Source organism: Sylvia atricapilla, chromosome 18 (genome assembly GCF_009819655.1).
Source record: "Sylvia atricapilla isolate bSylAtr1 chromosome 18, bSylAtr1.pri, whole genome shotgun sequence".
In the NCBI taxonomy this organism is placed as follows: Eukaryota; Metazoa; Chordata; class Aves; order Passeriformes; family Sylviidae; genus Sylvia; species Sylvia atricapilla.
The window spans coordinates 5,830,481-5,848,057 of record NC_089157.1 but is presented as its reverse complement, the minus strand read 5'-3'; the positions used below and the strand labels follow the sequence as shown (position 1 = coordinate 5,848,057).

General features: G+C 52.0%; 1 protein-coding gene across 1 annotated transcript in view; it reads right to left on the bottom strand.

Moving 5' to 3' along the window:
* DNAH9 (dynein axonemal heavy chain 9) overlaps positions 1-17,063 on the bottom strand; it is a 155,723-nt gene extending 138,660 nt beyond the window's left edge. The window contains exons 1-15 of the mRNA XM_066332140.1: positions 16,933-17,063; positions 15,627-15,838; positions 15,226-15,459; positions 13,947-14,114; positions 13,090-13,206; positions 11,914-12,064; positions 11,004-11,118; positions 9,958-10,026; positions 9,301-9,427; positions 8,498-8,753; positions 7,850-8,091; positions 6,744-6,879; positions 5,572-5,768; positions 4,264-4,691; positions 1,683-1,905 (exon numbers count right to left, since the gene is read on the bottom strand). Of these exons, the coding sequence (XP_066188237.1) occupies positions 1,683-1,905; positions 4,264-4,691; positions 5,572-5,768; positions 6,744-6,879; positions 7,850-8,091; positions 8,498-8,753; positions 9,301-9,427; positions 9,958-10,026; positions 11,004-11,118; positions 11,914-12,064; positions 13,090-13,206; positions 13,947-14,114; positions 15,226-15,459; positions 15,627-15,838; positions 16,933-17,008 (2,751 nt within the window). The 5' untranslated portion in view covers positions 17,009-17,063. The remainder of the gene's footprint in view (positions 1-1,682; positions 1,906-4,263; positions 4,692-5,571; positions 5,769-6,743; positions 6,880-7,849; positions 8,092-8,497; positions 8,754-9,300; positions 9,428-9,957; positions 10,027-11,003; positions 11,119-11,913; positions 12,065-13,089; positions 13,207-13,946; positions 14,115-15,225; positions 15,460-15,626; positions 15,839-16,932) is intronic.
* Between the last annotated feature and the right edge of the window lie 514 nt (positions 17,064-17,577).

The window sequence follows — 17,577 nt, the reverse complement described above, 5'->3', positions numbered from 1 at the left end:
AGGTTTAGACTGGAAACGAGGAAAAATGTTCACAGGAAGATGTTGCCTCAAGTTTGCCTGCTTTTCACTGTTTGCATTTTGCTCTCACATAGCTTCAAGAATACAATGTATATTTTTAGAATTTATCTATTTTGTTTACATATTTCTCCTCTGAGAGGAGAAAGATGATTGATGGTGATGTTCACCAACGAGGTCCAAGAGGTGGTGACCTGCGTAGCCAATCTTTGGCCTGCTTGTCAAAGTGTATGTATTGGCGTCAGAGAAATAAAGTAGAGAGTTTTTCCTGCTGACCTTTCTGCTGCCTGCTTCGTTCTTTCCTGTCCCTAACAGCAACAGGAAGGGTTGCAAAACATCAGGACAGGCTGCCCAGGACAGCGGTAGAGTCACCATCCCTGGAAGTGTTCAAAAAACCTGTGGATGTGGCACCTGGGGACACGGTTTACTGGTGATGCTGGGTGGATGGTGAGGTTTTGTAATCTCAAAGGTCATTTCCAAGCTTGACAATTCCATGATTGCCAAGGGCTCTGCTGTCCCCAGGGTCCCTCTTCTCCACGTGCTTTGCAAGCCCACAGGAAAGACTTTGGGTTTCTCTCCATGCCAGTTCACGCTCTTGAGGAGATTAATGGAGACCCACCACGGGAAGAAGGCAAAGAGTTGCAGGCAGCTCTGAAGGGGCTCTTCCTGCCTTTTTACATTACAGTCTCAGTAGAAATCATTATCCATGACCACACACAGAGCTGCCTCCTTCTTTTCCTCCCAAGCAGCAGCTCCAGCCCATCCATCTCCACAGCCACGGAGGGAGAGGAGCCTAGAGGAACTTCTGCTTTTCCCACTCCATGCAGGAGGGAATGAATCATTCACACACAAGTGTTGCTGTCACTCGCCAGAAAGAACAATTCTTTTGCTGTCTCCTGCATCTGGGTGGCCGCTCCTCATCTCTTCTATCAGGGAAGTAAATCAGTGATTTGAAGGTATTTGCACCAGCAGGCACACACCAGCAGCTCCCAGGCAGGGGGATTTAGTGGAGCTGGGCTCCCCACAGGACTGGGCTTTATGGTGGATGAAGACACTGCTGGCAGGGCTTGCCTCTGTCCCCTACCACTGGGCACCTCACCATCCCTTACAACCTTCAGCTCACGGTCCCTTTTGCAGAAATGAAAGGAATTCCCAAAAAACTGACTCGTGAGAGCCAGATGTGGAAAGATGCCAAAACATTTTCATAACCTGCTCCCAGGGATGTCCTCTGGGTAAAGCAGATCCGGTGGCCTTGACCCAGAGGAGGGCTGAAGTCCTGTGAGAAGGCAGCTCATCTGCCAACATTATCCTTCCCACCTCCATAGCTGCCAAGAACCAGCTTATTTAAAAATAATTATAATTCAACCTAATTAACAGATGGATTTGAAAGTGCATTAATATTTTTTCAAGAGTAATCGCTGGGAGTCGGAGCAGGCAATTCCATGATTTTTCACACATAACAAAAGGCTTAATCTCTGCTTCAAAAGAAAAAAATCTCAGTATGACTCCAAGATTTAGAGCTATTAAGGCACATCAAAACACTGCCCACCGAGGCCCTCTAATGACAGGGAGCAGGGCCCTGAATATCCCTGGGATGCTCCTGCACTCCTGCTCCCTTTATTCCTGCTCCTGGACAACTGCTGTGCCCACCACAAGCCCTCGCCCACCTCCAGCTGCTGGTGGACTTCCTCGGGCAGCTGCTGCTCGTAGGCCCTCAGCAGCTCAATGGTTTCCTTCAGGGGCTCAAACATGGCATCAGTGGCACTGTGACGTTCCTTCACAGCCAGCAGGTGACCCATGACCTCCACCAAGCCACTGTAGTCACCTTTCTCCACCTTTCTGCTCAAACCTTTCTCGGCAGTTCGGATGAACTCGTCCAGGTCGGCCAAGCTGTAGAGCAGAAAGCAGAATAGGAAGAACAGGATGAGGGCAGTTCCTCTGGAATTAATATCCAGTCTCAGAACTGGAATTCCTGCTCAAAGGTATCCCTGGGTGTGGTACAGCTCCCTTCGAGGAACAGAAAGACACGCTGGGGCTTCTCAAGTTGGAGACAGGGTACCTGAACAGAGGCAGGGAGCTCAGGAGGGTTCTGGAGGGGTATCCAGTTTTTACTGGGAGGCCCTGGCACAGGGTGCCCAGAGAAGCTGGGGCTGCCCCTGGGTCCCTGGCAGTGCCCAAGGCCAGGTTGGATGGGGCTTGAAGCAGCCTGGGACAGTGGAGAATATCCCTGCCCATGGCAGAGGTGGCACTGGATGAGCTCTAAGATCTCTTCCAACCCAAATCATTCTAGGATTCTGTGGCAGTTTTCACCCCATCTCTTCCACTACAAGAATTCAAGCTCCCCAGGTAAACCTGACACATTTCAAACCTGTAACAAACAGGGATTGTCCTTCATGCACTGCCTCTCTTCACAGGGCAGCTCCCTCCTGCAGTTGACGCAAATTACAGCAGTTTAGGAAAGCAACTGGACATTTGTGAGAGGGAAAAAAATCCCTCCAGGACTTTAAAATAAAGATCTTTGTCTCTCAAAGCCCTTGAGCCATAAACCATCACAGATAAGGAGAATGTTTGGGTCACATTTCCAAACCTGCTTATCCTGTTCTTAACCTCATCAGCAACTGGTCACTTTCAGCAGAGGAACAATGGGCTCCTGGGTCTCAAAATGCTTTTTAAGTGCCTGCTTAAATTCTCTAGATGCTGCTGGGCCTAAAAGTATCCTTAAATACTTCACCTCATAAAGACTAAACTGCTGAGTCAGGGACTCTCAATAACAGCTCCTAAACGCTTGTTCTCTGCCACACAAAACCTCTTTGCAAAGAAATTATCAGGCAGATTTATAGTGCTGAAAAGCACACAGGAGATCACATCACCACCCCACGCAGCAGCCTCCTCTTCAGATGTCTGTGAGCACTCCCCTGGGAGCATCCACAACCTAAGACACCCTTCAGTCGTGACTAAGCTTCCACCAATAAATAACCCAAGGCATTGTCCTGCACAGATCTGAGCAGCTCCTCAGAGCAAGGAAAACATCTTAATGCAAAAGTTGGAGCCCAAACTGCTCCTTTTTGTAGCCTGAAGAAAGCTCCCCATCACTGCTCATGCCAGGCTATCTGAATCATGGGCTTTCAGAAACCTCCTAATGGTAATACAGATTTACTAATGGCCATCATCAAATACATAACCTCCTAACATTAATACAGATTTACTGATGGCCACCATCAAGCCCAGTAAAGCAAGCCCAGAGCCCTGGCAGAGATGGGATTATTTGGTTCAGGAGGATTGGGGAAACACACACCTTGTCTAACACCCTACATTGTGTCCCAGGCCATTGGCTCAGGGATGTACCAAATGATGTCACTGTTCCCAGTGGCACCAAGTGATGACATTGTTCCCAGCTCACACAGCAGCAGAGACCACGGCATGGAAGACTGGGATGGGATGGAGCTGCTGTGCAGCCTGGCCCCTTCTCTTGCTTCTGTATTAGCTCTGGAGGCTGTCACAGCTCTGAGGCTGCCAGAGCTCCAGGAGCATTTGGACAGTGCTCTCAGGTGTGCACAAGGTGGGATTGTTGGATTGTCTGTGCAGGACCAGGAGCTGGACAGGATGGTCCTTGTGGATCCCTTCCAACCCAGGGTATTCCATGGTTCCCCACCTGACCTGGCCATCAGTGTGAAATGAGACAGCCCAGACAATGTGGAGGTGCAGGGGCCTGGCCAGAGACCCAACCATAGTCAGGATCAACCCCATGGAAAGCAACGCTCTAAGTTCAGGGATGTTGTTTCAAGTTAGAGAGAGTTAGAGTTGGTTCCAAGAGGATCATGGGAATTACCATGCTGATATGGGCTACCTTGCCCCTTATGATTGGTTAGAATGTTGCTAGAATGTTCCATGTTAGTGCATGTGAGTTGGGATCGCCCTTTGTTTGAGGTCCTAGTGCTTGGCTGTATTTGGGAGCGCTCCTGGTATTCCGCTTTCCTCCTTTCCCTCTTCCCTCTTGTCCCTCTGTCCCCCATCCAGGCTGACCTGGAGGTGATGCCCAACCTCTGCTGTCCCCAGATAGAAAATAATAATAATAAAGAATAAAAAAGAGGAATAAAAACCCCTCGGATTTTCCACCTAAGACCCATCACCCGCTTTTCTTCCACACCAACCCATCACAACCGTTTCCTGTCCTCACAGGCGTGGGCAGAACAAGCCAAGCCAAGAGAAACCCCAGCGCAGTCCCAGGAGCAGAGGCACAGCTCTCACCTGTGCGTGACATGATCCAGGAGGTGCTGCTTGAACACCAAGCTCCACCTTCTGATCTCGTTGAGCAGGGCCGCCTTGAAGGGCCGTGCGTCGAGCCGGAGCCAGCCCAGGAAGGTGCTGACGGGCGGCATGGCAGCCACCTCCTGGTAGAGCCGCTCGTAGGAGTCAAGGTGCTCCCCGAACTGCCGCAGCGTGGGCGGGGACGCCGTGGGGACACCATCCTGGCCGTGGGCCTCGAGGTCGGCGGGCGTGAGGGCGCGGCCGTAGAGCAGCAGCTGGCGGCACAGCTCCCTCCTGTCCTCCCCGCAGAGGTGCGAGAAGCGCTCCAGCCCCGCGTGGTGCTCGCGGCACGCGGCCGCCGCCGACTGGGCGCGGCTCAGCACCTCCTGGCGCCACGTGCCGAGGTCGGGCATGTCCTCCAGGTCAGCCTGGAGCAGGGAACGGGGACAGGGGAGAAAAGGGTGAGGTGGGAGAGGGAGAGAGGGAAAGAGAGGGAAAGAGAGGGAAAGAGAGGGAAAGAGAGGGAAAGAGAGGGAAAGAGAGGGAAAGAGAGGGAAAGAGAGGGAAAGAGAGGGAAGAGAGGGAAAGAGAGGGAAAGAGAGGGAAAGAGAGGGAAAGAGAGGGAAAGAGAGGGAAAGAGAGGGAAAGAGAGGGAAAGAGAGGGAAAGAGAGGGAAAGAGAGGGAAAGAGAGGGAAAGAGAGGGAAAGAGAGGGAAAGAGAGGGAAAGAGAGGGAAAGAGAGGGAAAGAGAGGGAAAGAGAGGGAAAGAGAGGGAAAGAGAGGGAAAGAGAGGGAAAGAGAGGGAAAGAGAGGAAAGAGAGGGAAAGAGAGGGAAAGAGAGGGAAAGAGAGGGAAAGAGAGGGAAAGAGAGGGAAAGAGAGGGAAAGAGAGGGAAAGAGAGGGAAAGAGAGGGAAAGAGAGGGAAAGAGAGGGAAAGAGAGGGAAAGAGAGGGAAAGAGAGGGAAAGAGAGGGAAAGAGAGGGAAAGAGAGGGAAAGAGAGGGAAAGAGAGGGAAAGAGAGGGAAAGAGAGGAGGGAAGAGGGAGAGGGAAAGGAGAGAGAAAAATGGGAGGAGGGAGAGGGGAAAGGGGAGAGAAAGGGGAGAGAGAGAGGGAAAGGGGAGAGGAGGGAAAGGGGAGAGGAGGGAAAGAAAATGGGAGAAGGGAGAGAGGAGAGAAAGGAGCAAGGAGAGAATAGAAAGAGAGGAGAAGGGAGAGAGGAGAGAAAGGAGAGAGCAGAGCACAGTGATGTGGGAAGATGTGGTACCTCCTCACAGCCACCCAGTCTGGGGAAACCCCGGAGCACAGACCTGGTAGTGGCAGAAGCCGCTGTGCGTGGCCAGCCGAGGCACCAGCGAGGAGATGTGGTAGATGCCCTGGAGAAGACTTTCCACCATGTCACAGAAGCTATCATTGGTGCCAGGGTCCAAGGGAGGGTGAAACACCAAATCTGGGATCACCAAATCCAGCTGTACCTCAAACAGGGGAGCGAGCCCTGCCTGGGGATCTGGTGGGAAAGAACAGAGATGTCAAGATCTTTTTCAAGGAATCTATAACCACCACTAACATCCTATTACAAGATGCCAGATACCCTGCAGACACAGCAGGAGGGTGGCAGACACTCACTGGTGTCTGCACAAGCCATGGAGGTGTTGGCAAAACCAGCTGTGCTGTGGTACCCACCAAAGACAGTGGGGAACAGATGAGTGATTTAAGGACCAGAAAACACCTTGAGGAGGAAAGGCTTGAAGAGACCAGGCTCTGCAGCTAATGCAGAGGGAGTCTGAGAGCCGAACAATGCCAGCATGGAAGTGCTTGCAGAGGAGAAAAACAACAAGAACCAAGTGGTTCTTTAATTTAGTGGTGAAAGGCATGGAAGAAAAAAACAAACAGCAACCAGAAACTGAAGCCAGATGCAAATGTGACAACATACACAAGTTTTTAACAAGATGGTGAAGAACTGCATGCAATTCCCTGGCTCATTGTGCCACCACATCCAGAAGGGAGGCATTCCTGGAGATGTGCTTTAGCTGCACACAATCTACTCTCAGCAGAGCAAGGAGGGCTGGGCTGGTGCCTCCTGAACCCAGCTCTGCCCGGGACTAATGCTCAGGGGCTGAGGGTTTTATTTTGTGCCCTTCAGGAGCAGAACTGGCTCTTGAGACTCCCCACAGAGGGAGGATGGTGCCACGCTGATCGTCTGGCCATGGGAGGGTGGGAGGTGACTGATGTCCAAGCACAGAGCTGGGAGGAAGCCTCAGTTGCCTCTGTCCATTAACCCTTGCAAACAGAGCACAGTCATCTCCATCCCTCCCCCTGAGCAAGCCAGTGACCAGTGATGGAGCCACCCTCCCCTTCCTTCAGTGCCAGAGGAAAGCCAGAAGGAAGAGCAAAACCATTGAGTACGAGGGGGCACAACCGAGCTGTCTCCTTGGAGAGGCTGAGCAGCCACTGCAGCCAGGGCACAGGAACCAGGTCTCACCTGTGTTCTCCAGCAGGTGCTTGAGTGAGCACTCAATGGCAGTGAAGAATCCATCCAGGACTATCTCATCCACATAATCCAAATACACCTTCCAGGCATCGGATGCTGGGTCTGCAAGGAGGAGGCTCTGGTTTTCCTGGAAGACAAAGAAGATGCCTTCACACAAAACAGGGCTGAGTCTGTCCTAAAGAGAGCTGCCCACTCCCAAGGGCTGAAGCTGGGCAGGACAGGAGTGTCAGCCTCGCGGAGGAGGATCTTTCTCCTGGGGCATGGCCATGATTTGCTCCTGTCAAGGGCTGCTTGGTCTCCAGGAACACTTGAAGGGGAAAATGGAATGCAGAAGAGCCTTAGAAGGTCTTCCATGTCTTCTCCTCCCTCTTCTCAAGCTACAGGGCTTGGGGCTGCTCTGCACCTCTGGGGCAGGGAGAACTGGGGGTCTCAAAGGCCCATCCTGATGAACCCATCAGGTCCTCTTCAGAGTCCAAGGCCAGGCAGTGACCCTCAGGAGAGGGCTGGGTCTATAACCCACCTCCCTCCAGGCCAGGGGTGGCCCTGACATGCACAACACCTGGCTCCAGGCAGGTGAGGAGGAGAGCTTTGGGATTTCTCCCAGCATGCAGGGGACTCTAAGCTCTGGCAAAATTGCTGGGAAACACCAAGGTTTGGGACAATAGTTTTCCTCCTGTCACTCAGCTTCTCCCTGGGTGGTCAGCATCATCTCCTGCCCCACAGAGGGACATCAAGTCTGAAACCAAAGGGTCAGCCCCAGCCTCTGTTCTCAGGCAAACACCTCAGAGAGGATTTTTCCTGGGAGCAGGATCCCAAACCCGATGCACCACTCCCCTCTAGTGGCTCTCCATCAGCCAGGGTTGGAGCCAGAACTTTCCCTGGGCTGCAGCTGCTGCCGGTCCTGCCCCGGGCTGGGGGCCAGCCCCATACCCTCAGTCCAGCTCACCCCTCAGAGACAACACAAATTAACACCAGGGCAGCTTTTCAATTGAGTTCAGAGAGTTCATTTAAGGCGAAGCATCTCTGGACATTTTCAGTGCTGCAGAGACAGCACGGAGCCTCTGAGGAGCCCCCCAGCCCTGAAGGTGCCCCCTCACCTTCACCAGAGAGTGGATCCTCTGCCCAGAGTCCCTGACGAGGCTGTAGCGCCGTTCCAGGCGCTCCTGGCACTCCTCCAGGCTCAGCACTGACTCCCTCTTGGAATCCTTCCTCTCGAATATGGGCGAGCCCCAGGAGTGCACGATGTTCTGGATCTCCTCAACGTTGTCCTTGGCTTTCTGCACCCTCTGCTCCAGGTCACAGACGTCGCCCATCACCCCAGAGATGTGATCCCAGACTCCTGGACAAAATGAGGCGATTGATCTTCAGAGCTGCTGGGCCAGGCTCTTCTCTCCTTCAGACCTTTTCCCTGTGGTCTCAAACATTTCTCACTCATCCTTAAGGTAAGAGATTCTCCACCTCAAGCAGCAGAGCCACCTCTACACCTCCCTCCTACCCCAACCAGCCACAGCAGGGAGCACCAGAGCCTCTCCTCTCTAGGGCTGGGCTAAACCTGAGGGGAGCAGGATTCTGTCCACAGCCCCAGCAGATCAAGGACATGTGGAAAGGAGCAGGCAAGCCAGGAGCTGCTCCTGACCTCCCCAGTGCTGGACATGCCAGAGAGTGCCCTGTCCTGCTGGAACCTGCCACTGGGAGCCAGGGAGCAGAGTCTGAGGAGACCCAGGTGTCACACAGAGCCAGCTCACCCTCCATCTTCCAGGTCAGGGTTTCTTCTGCCTCTCTCAGCTTCAAGTCAATGTCTTGCAGCTGCCTTTGCACCAGAGGATACTCCACCTCCAGCACCGTCCTCAGGACCTTGTTGTAGCTGTTCCCCATCAGCTCCAGGCTGGCCACCAGCTGCTGGAAGGATTCCTTGCAGGAATAGACCTCAGCTGCCACCGGGGGGATGGCTCCTGCCCCTCTGCCCTGCAGGTAGCTCACCTCCCTCAGCACTGACACCAGCTGGGGAAGGAAGGCACAGAGCTGAGCACAGCACAGCCCTCCCGGCTCCTGGCATTCCCTCCAACCCATCCTGAACATCACAGGAGGTTCCTGATGGGTTTGCTCCCAAAGCAGCAAGATGGGAAGGGCCTGGACAGCCCCTGGCCTGTTCCACTTGTGTCCCGTTGATCTCTGACTCTGGATTTCTTCCCAGCTCTGTTAAGTACCAACCAGCCTCTAAAAGCCACCATCATCTCTGGTCCTCTCAGCCATCCCCATCCATGTGCATTCCCTCTCAGATGAAGGCTGAGCCACAGCACAAGGCTCAGCAATACTGTTCCTGCAAGAGCCCCAATATGCAAATGGACCAGAACTAATCAAAGTGTGAGACTTTCTGACTGTTTGCCCATTTTGTGACCATTTTGGGTCCACCTTGGGTGTAGCCTTGGCCAGGCTTTTGTCCTGCCCAAGGTGTGTCCTTAAAGGCCTTTTATTAAATCTCTCCTTTATTCTCTCAGCTCTGTCCAGTCTCTGTTCCAGCTCAGCCTTCCCAAGGCATCACTCTCACCTGAGGATCAAAATTGACTGTGATCAGTTTGGTCTCTGGATCTCGCCGGAGGAGAGGCTGAGTGAGATTGTATTGGGATTTTTCTGAGACTGTCTGGGACCAGTCTGAATACAGCTTTTCCTGATACCTGGCAGAAAAGAGAAACATGCACCACGTAGTTACCAGGCCAGAGAGTGCAGCTGTAACTGAGTGGAAGCCAAGTCCACTCTGAGGACTGAAGAATGTGAAGGAATGTTCAAAACCCACCCATGCCATCTCCACAAACAACCGTGCTCCCAAGATAAACACCCAAAAACCAGTGGCAGCATCAAGTCAGGAGGGCAAAGCTCTCTCAGCCACTGCAAACACAGCCAGGGAACAGGCACAGGAGAACAGAGACTTCTCCCAGCCCAGCCTTTCCACCAGAGCAGCTCCTCCACCCCACAGCAGCTTGTTCTGATGTTCTGTTTGGGCTGCAGAGCCCTGTTCCTCCCCTGCAGGATCCTCATTTGAAGCCATCCCAGCAAACCTGTGGTGCCCAGTGACAGGCTCCCTCCTCCTCTCCCAGCAGGAAATTCCCTCAGGCTTAGAAAGGGACATTCCCAAGGCCTGGGCTGCCAAATGTTCGGGAAGGTGGCTTAGGGGAGGGGAATGTTTCCCTGCCAGAGCCCCTTGTACCTGTCGAGCAGCTGGATCATTTCTTCATATTTCTGCACCACCCTTCTTCCACAGGCAGAGTCCAAGCTCCTGGCAGCACAACAGAGAGGTCACCCTCAGTCCTGGGGGCTGAGGTCTGCATTTACCCCTTCCCAAGGTCCCCCACAGTCTGCAGAGACACAGCCTGCTTGGATTTCACCCCAAATGCTCTCACAAAGCCCCCTGTGCTCTCTCTCAGCTGTTTCCATGCTGTAAAACGGGGATCAGCAGCTCGGATGGGAGAAGGGCCCAGGGCTGCTGGGAACATCAGTTACCAGACATCACTTTTAAACATTTTACCCTTTTAAATATTGTACCCTTTAACAGTTTTCTGTCACAGTTGTGCCCCACTAGATGCAGGTCACAGCTGTGTGTATGACCGTTTATATAATGCATAGAAAAAATTATGCAATAACATATTGTAGAGACAATAATATATAATACATTATATATATATCTATATATACATATATCTTCATTTTTGCTTTTCAATCCTTTCTCCCTCTGGAGTTGCACATGGGAAAGAGCCTCACACCACCCTGTTGAAGGATTTGTCCCTAGCTGCTCTAAACAGAGGGGTAGAGTCAATGCTAAATGCAAGGACGATGAGAATTCCAGCCCTGGTTTTTTTTCTTGCTCTTGGGTGATTGTTCCTTTGTTTAAGGCTGAGAAAGTTATCTTCTGCCAATACCCAAGAGCTGTGCTGCTCCCAAGGAGGTTCTGGAGGCTGTGCTGAGAGGGAAAGGTTGCAATGCCTATTTTAACTGCAACCTGGGGCCATGTAAAAAACTGACCAGCTTATCTATCATCCCACTGTGCCTCTCAATCACTCCAAAACCAATCCAATTGAAGAGCTTCTATAAAAAACAAAGATGGCAGGGAAGTGAAAGGCTCCAGGGCACCCACTTCTCACCTGTTCACTAAGGGCTGCTTCAGCTGCAGCCACTGGATAACATCCAACACAGAAAGAACAGCTAAAGATTGAATAGAGATGGTCACAAAGCAACTTATCTGGAGCAGACACTCACAGCCATGGAATGTGCCTCAGGTGCTCCAAGGGCCCCTGGATCCTGGCCCTCAGCTCCTGTGCCCAGCCCAGTGCTCCAGCCACAGGAGGGACGTTCTTGTGCAGGGGAGGGAACCCTGGCAGGGCAAAGGGAACAGCATTTCACCAGCCCTGCAACCTCACAGCAGCTCAGCTCCACAGAACTGCTCTGTTTTCCAGGCTTCTTCCCTGAAATCCCACCTCTGTCACACCACGTGGGTCCAGGACCTACAAATCCCCCTCTGGATTTGGAATAAGGGATCAGAGGAGAAGCCTGGCATGTGCTGGAAGCAGATTGGGGTGAATTCTCTGCTTCCCACAGACACTGAAGAAGGGATTTGTAGCTGGGAGCTGGTTGTCACCAACCCATTTCAGAGGCACAGAACAATACTCCCCAAAATCACAGCAGATGCTCCATGAACCTCCCCATTCCCTCTGTTAACCTGCACTGGTCCCAGCAGTGCTGCCTCTCCTGGAACTTGTCTGGTTCCAGAACAGTCTTCCTGAGGCTGCTGTTCGAAAAGACACACTTAATCCTCATAATCTGACAGGAGTTCACCTATTCCCTTCTGTGCCAGCATTCCCAGAAGATAATAAACCTGGAAAAGGCTGATGGGAACCTGAATTCCCACCTTCCCCTTGCAATTACAGCATTCCAAGGGGAAGGCTGAGCCCGTGCCTTCAATCCCAGCCACATTTAAAACAAGGACATTGGCATTGCTTTAATGAGCATTCCCAGGCACTTCCCTTTCCACTAAGAACTACAGAAGCTGAAAACCTTTGCAAATTTGCGAAGTTCTGGTTTGCTTAGAAAAAGCAAATTAATTTGCCCCTTAAATCAGTTTAAATCCAGTCTCCCGTGAGATCAGTTTTCCCCCTCACGTGGCACCCACCGAGCTGCAGCCCTGGCTGGGTGTGCCTGCTGTAGGTGAGCCTGGCCTGGTCCAGGGCAGAGCTGAACATGCTGAGCAGGACAGGGACCTTGTCAGCAGCGGCTGCAGCCATCACAGGGCGCTCCAGAAGGTTCTGGAACATGGCCAGCAGCTGTGCAGGGGAAGAAATGGGGGAAAAAAAGTCACACTCCTGCACTAAGTCCCACTGGTGTTTTCCTCACTGATGCAGGTGCTTTGTCTTCCTCAGGAGCTCAAAGGTCTGCACTGATGGGCACTTTGTCAAAGGGAAGGTTTCCCCCTCAATTTCCCAAGGAGTTCCTGCCTTTCATGGAATCATTAAGGTTTGAAAAGAACTCCAAGATCACCTTTGACTGAACCCCACCACTAAACCATATCACAAAGAATGTCTTTGTTACAAAAATGCTCAGACCTTCTCTGTGGGTGAACTGTATTCCAACTGTCATTCTTCAATTTGCTATTTAAAAAAAGACCCACAACAACTCAAAGATAAATTCTATCTCTTACCATTTTCTACTTTTTTTTTTACAATTATAATTATACTGATTTTTTCCAGAAAATACCATTTATTTTCTCTGCAGGATAGGTTCACTGGTAAACAAAGCCACCTCATTTCTAGAAAACCTCCATTTTCAGAGTTGAAATTCATCCATCTATTAACACACTGATATTAACAATGATCACCTGGTTTTAACAGCAGTTTTCACCCGGAAATCAAAAGAATCACAGAATGGTTTGGGTGAGAAGGGACCTTAAAGGCCAGCTCATTCCACCCCCTGCCATGGGCAGGGACACATCCTGCTAGACCAGGATGCTCCAAGCCCTGTCCAGCCTGATTTTGGAACTCAGAGCAGCCTTTCCTCCACCTCCCAGGGAGCCAAATGAAACTCCTGCCATCCAAAAGCCTGATTTGAGTCATTCCTTTGGCTGCTCTTCCCCAAACTGAGCAAAGGTCTCTTCTGTTTGTGTCATGAGCTGAAGGGCAGGGACACTCCCAGCCCCAGGGCTCACGAGGGACACACAGGTCTGAGCATCCCTACCCAAGCCCAACCCAAGAGTGCCACTGTCCCACTGTCCCTGCTCTGGGTGTCTGCGCCTCCAGCACTGTCTGGCCTCTCTGTGGGGCTCATGGAGAGGGAAGGGAGGGGACAGACAAACCTTGAAGATGCGCTCCAGGTCCGGGGCATCACTGAAGGCCTGGCTGAACACAGTGCCCAGCCGGTGGTCAATGTCCTCCACCTTCTGCTGGAAGTCCAAGGCATCCTGCTCAAACTCCTGTGGGAAGGGGAACAGCAAGTCCTGAGCTGTGAGAAGGCACTGGGGGAGGTGGCCTGTCACCTCCCAGCCCAGAGATATTTCCTCTTCTTCTTCACCAGGAATTCAAACACTCCTCTGGCCACCCTCCACAGAGTCAAGGACACTTCTGTCCCATCCCATGGCTGAGCTCATGGTCCTCCAGGATGGACCCACAGTCCAACAAGTGCTAACTTGAGCCTGGAGGCAAGACAGGATATTTCCACACCCTCCTACCCTGAAGACCACACCACCACCCCAAAAACAGAAGCACTCACTTAACCAGCAAGGTATGCTAGACTTAAGCTGTGTCAGGGGAATTTTAGATTAGAAATCTGGAAAAAAATCTTCACTGAGTGATTGAGCACTGGAATCATCTGCTCAGGGAAGTGCTGGAGTCACTGTCCCTGGACACTTTTAAAAAAAGGAGGTGGCACCCAGTGGTTTAGTTGATGAGGAGGTGTCAGGTCACAGTCTGGACTTGATGACCTCAAAGGTCTTTTCCAACCTGGTTCATCCTGTGACTCTGAGCTATGGAGCTGCAAGAACTCTCAAGTGTCTGCAGAAAAGGTCAGCAGCTCCCTGTTCCCTACAGGGACAATCAGATCACAGCAGAGAGAGGAAGGAGCTGAGAAGGAGGAGCCAGAGCTCTGCTGCAGAGGGAGCTGCTCTCTAGAAACCAGGAATGTGCTGCTAGCATTCCCCAGGCTGGTCCCACCTACCACATTGGCCAGGTCCAGGCAGTCGTAGGTTCGCTCTGAGAACACCTGGAAGCCCTCCTGGAACTCCTCATACATCTGCAGCACCTGCTGGCCCAGGGCCTTCCCTCTCATCCCCCCAAGCTCGATCTTCTCCAGCTCTGTCAGGTCCAGGGCTGTGGTCAGGATACCCTGCAGAGCCAGGGGAGGCACACACAGCTTCAGCCACCAGCAGATGCCAACAGCCAGCACAGCACAGAGCCAGGTTTGCTCCTGGGCCAAAGGACCTCCCAGGCTCAGTGAGGATGCTCAGGCTGGGATCAAGATGATCTTTAAGGTCCCCTCCAACCCAAACCATTCTGTGATTCTACAATTTTGAGCAGTTTTAAAATAGATGCCATCCACTGTGGCCTTCAATACAGCTCCCTAAGGAATGAGGAGAGTTACACAGTGTGGTTAAACCAGTAAAGCTTCTGTTCCAGTGCATAGAATTAGAGAAGGAGAAAAGCAAGCCAGACCTTGCCTTGGGTAGGCAAAAGCAGCTTGTACAGTGCCCATCTGACCCCACAGCTGGGAACAGGCCATCCAGAAACAGAGATTCACTTCAGAGAGATGTGACTAGCAGATGCAGTGAGCTGTTCACCACAGGGGACCTCACAGGGGAACACAGTGGTTGTGTGACAGGTACTCAGTGTGTAACAGGTACTCAGTGTGTCACAGGCACATAGAGACCCTCAGCCATGCTGGCAGCTGAGGGATGATGACACTCATGACACTCATTACAGCCCTGCCTCATGTCACAGGGAGGAGCCATGGCAAACAGGGACACCCCTGTAGTGGTTATACAACATGTCAGTATCTAAAAAATTGGCCTCTGATAGGTCCCTGTCCTTTCCAAAGGAAATTCCAAGTCCTTACAGAGAACTGTTTCCTCTTTAACTGAAAACCAAGCTGTGCTAACCCATGACAACCCCACAGCTGGGGACACCACTGGGGTGTGAAGGGATGACCTGGTGAGAAATGTGGAATGTGTCCCTGCTCCTCACCCAGGAGATGCCCAGCTCCAGGGTGTCCCTGAGTGCCACAGGAAGCCAGGAGCATGTCCTGGTTTATTCAGAGCCATGCAAATCACAGCCCCAAAACCCCCAGCCCCTTGTCCCAATAAGAGCACGAGTCCCAGAGCCCTCCTGGGAGCACTGAGAGCGCAGCACAGAGAGGAGCCCCATCCCCTGGCATCAGGGAAGGAGTTCATGGCTATGGAGCTCCCCAATGGCTGCAACACCTGACAGCTCCAGGGTCTCACCTTCACCACCCCCAGCCTCTGCAGGAAGCTGTCCAGCCTTGCAAACACCAGCCTGCTGTGGAAATCCCACTTCCTCACTTCCTGGCCGGGCTCACAGTACTCGTGCAGGTTTTCCCGTCTCTCCTCAAACGCCCCTTTGAAGGCATTCAGGATGTCAAACACAGTTTGCACCTTGCCCAGGCTCTCTTCAATCTCTCCTTTCAGAAGGTCTTCTGGAGACAGGTACACCGTGGCCTGGAAGAGCCAAATCACACCAGAGATGTCATTTCTGCTGTCACAGCACAGGGCCCTGCTCTGACCCTTCATCTCAAGTTCAGACTCCCTTTGCCAAGGAAGGACAGGGGAAAGAAAGAGAGAAGAAAACCTTTCCTGTGGCAGACACAGGAGCCACAGCCACACACCTGCTGGATGAGGAGGTTGCAGATTTCCTGGAGCAGCACCACAACCCGCAGGGGCACGCTGTAGTGCTTGGAGGTGACCCAGATCCAGCACACCATGTGCAGCAGAGGGACCAGGAGAGGCTTCACCTTGCTGAACTGAACAGCCTCTATGTCCTTCAGGGGCTTCTGGAGGGGTGTCAGGTGCAGGTCAATGTCCTGAGCTTCTCTCAGAGCTGTGGGAGGAGAGGGGAGAAGGAGTGAGATCCATCAGGCTGGGGTGGGGGTGTCACGAGCTGGGTGCTGGCACCAAGGGGAACAGCCAGTCCTGGTGAGCTCAGTGCACTCACCTGCGTGTGCTGGACATAAATCACCCTGATCCCTGCTCACCTACAGCTCAATCAGCACAGCAAACAGCCTGGCTTGATGGCAGTGGGGACAGGGAGGGGGGACAGGGCTCTGGGCAGAGACTGAGGCCACAACAGCCAAGCAGTGCCTGGCAGCACCAAAAACACAGCTCTGCATGGGCTGCAGGATCCCCTCAGGCTGGGCCTGGTTTTGGCTCTGGCAGCCCCATGGCCAGAGGGCAGCACAGCCCCACCTGTCCTGAGTGTAGCAGACCAGAAATGAGTGAAATCTGGGTGAAATCTTCAGCTTAGCATTGTACAGCTGCATGGTTGGACCCTGAACAACTACCCCAGAGTTAATAATGAACTAATTTTAATTCAATTAATTAATTTTAATAAAACCAGGACACCACTGTGCAACTAAACTTTAATTTAGTTTAGTGGACCAAGATTAAGAGAGTTGTCATCTAATCATAGAACCGTGGAATGGTTTGGGCTAGAAGGGGACTTAAAGCACATCTTGTTACAATTTCCACCATCCCAGGTTGCTCCAAGCCCTGTCCAACGTGGCCTTGGACACTTCCAGGGATCCAGGAGCAGCCCCAACTGCTCTGGACACCCTGTGCCAGGGCCTCACCACCCCACAGGGGAGGATTTCTTCCTAATATCTAACTTAACCTCTGACAGCATGGAGACATTTGCCCTAGTCCTGTTACTGCCAACCCTTGTAAAAAAGACCCCAAAAACACAGAGACTTCTCTTCTCTGGACTGAACAATCCCAACTGTCTCAGCCTTTTCAGAAGTGCATGTGAAAATAACCCCAAAGCTCAAGGCTAAGGGAGAAGAAACTCCCACTTATCAGCATCTCCCTCCCACAAAGCCACCCTGTCCCCCCAGCAGGGACAGCACAGGACACTGGCACCTCAGGCTGTGAAGAGAGGACAGAAGCCAGCACCATGCTAAAGCTGCCCCAGTTTCTCACCTGCCTCCACGTCCATGAGCAGGTTTTGGAAGGCTGGGACATAGATGCTCTGCACTCTCTCCAGCACCTCCACCATGTTGCTGACCCTCCTGGATGTCAGCTGGCTGTAAATGCCTTCCAGGTCAGCACACCTGCAGCAGCCAGGACAGTTACCAGCCCAGCTGGGGCAGCACCAGCTGTGCCCCAAACCCCTCTTTGTCCTGGGCCTGACTCAGTGTTGGAACCCTGGAGGCTGAGAATTTCAGGCTTTCTCAGCTAAAAGACACTGACCCTCAAGCAAACACTGCATTTGACCTGAGGCCATGGAACAGGCTTCCAAAATTTAGTGATGGCACTGGGGTTGTGGCTGTGTAGTTTGAATAGTATTGTGTGATCTCACAGGGTGAAAAACTTGGAATTTAAGTTTTTAGTATATAATAACATATATGGGGCAATATGGAAGATTTAAGGTGCTGTCTAAGTCCTTCACCTTCTTCTTGGTTTTGGGTGTTTTTTTCTAATTGGGTGAAAGAGGTCTTCATTGCAGACCTTGTGTGGTCAATTATTGGGGTAAAATTATAAGTAATATAGGTTTCATCTCATTATTGGATAGTTTCTGCTTAAATAACCTTAGAAAAAGTTAGAGAGATCTCCATTTTCTACCTT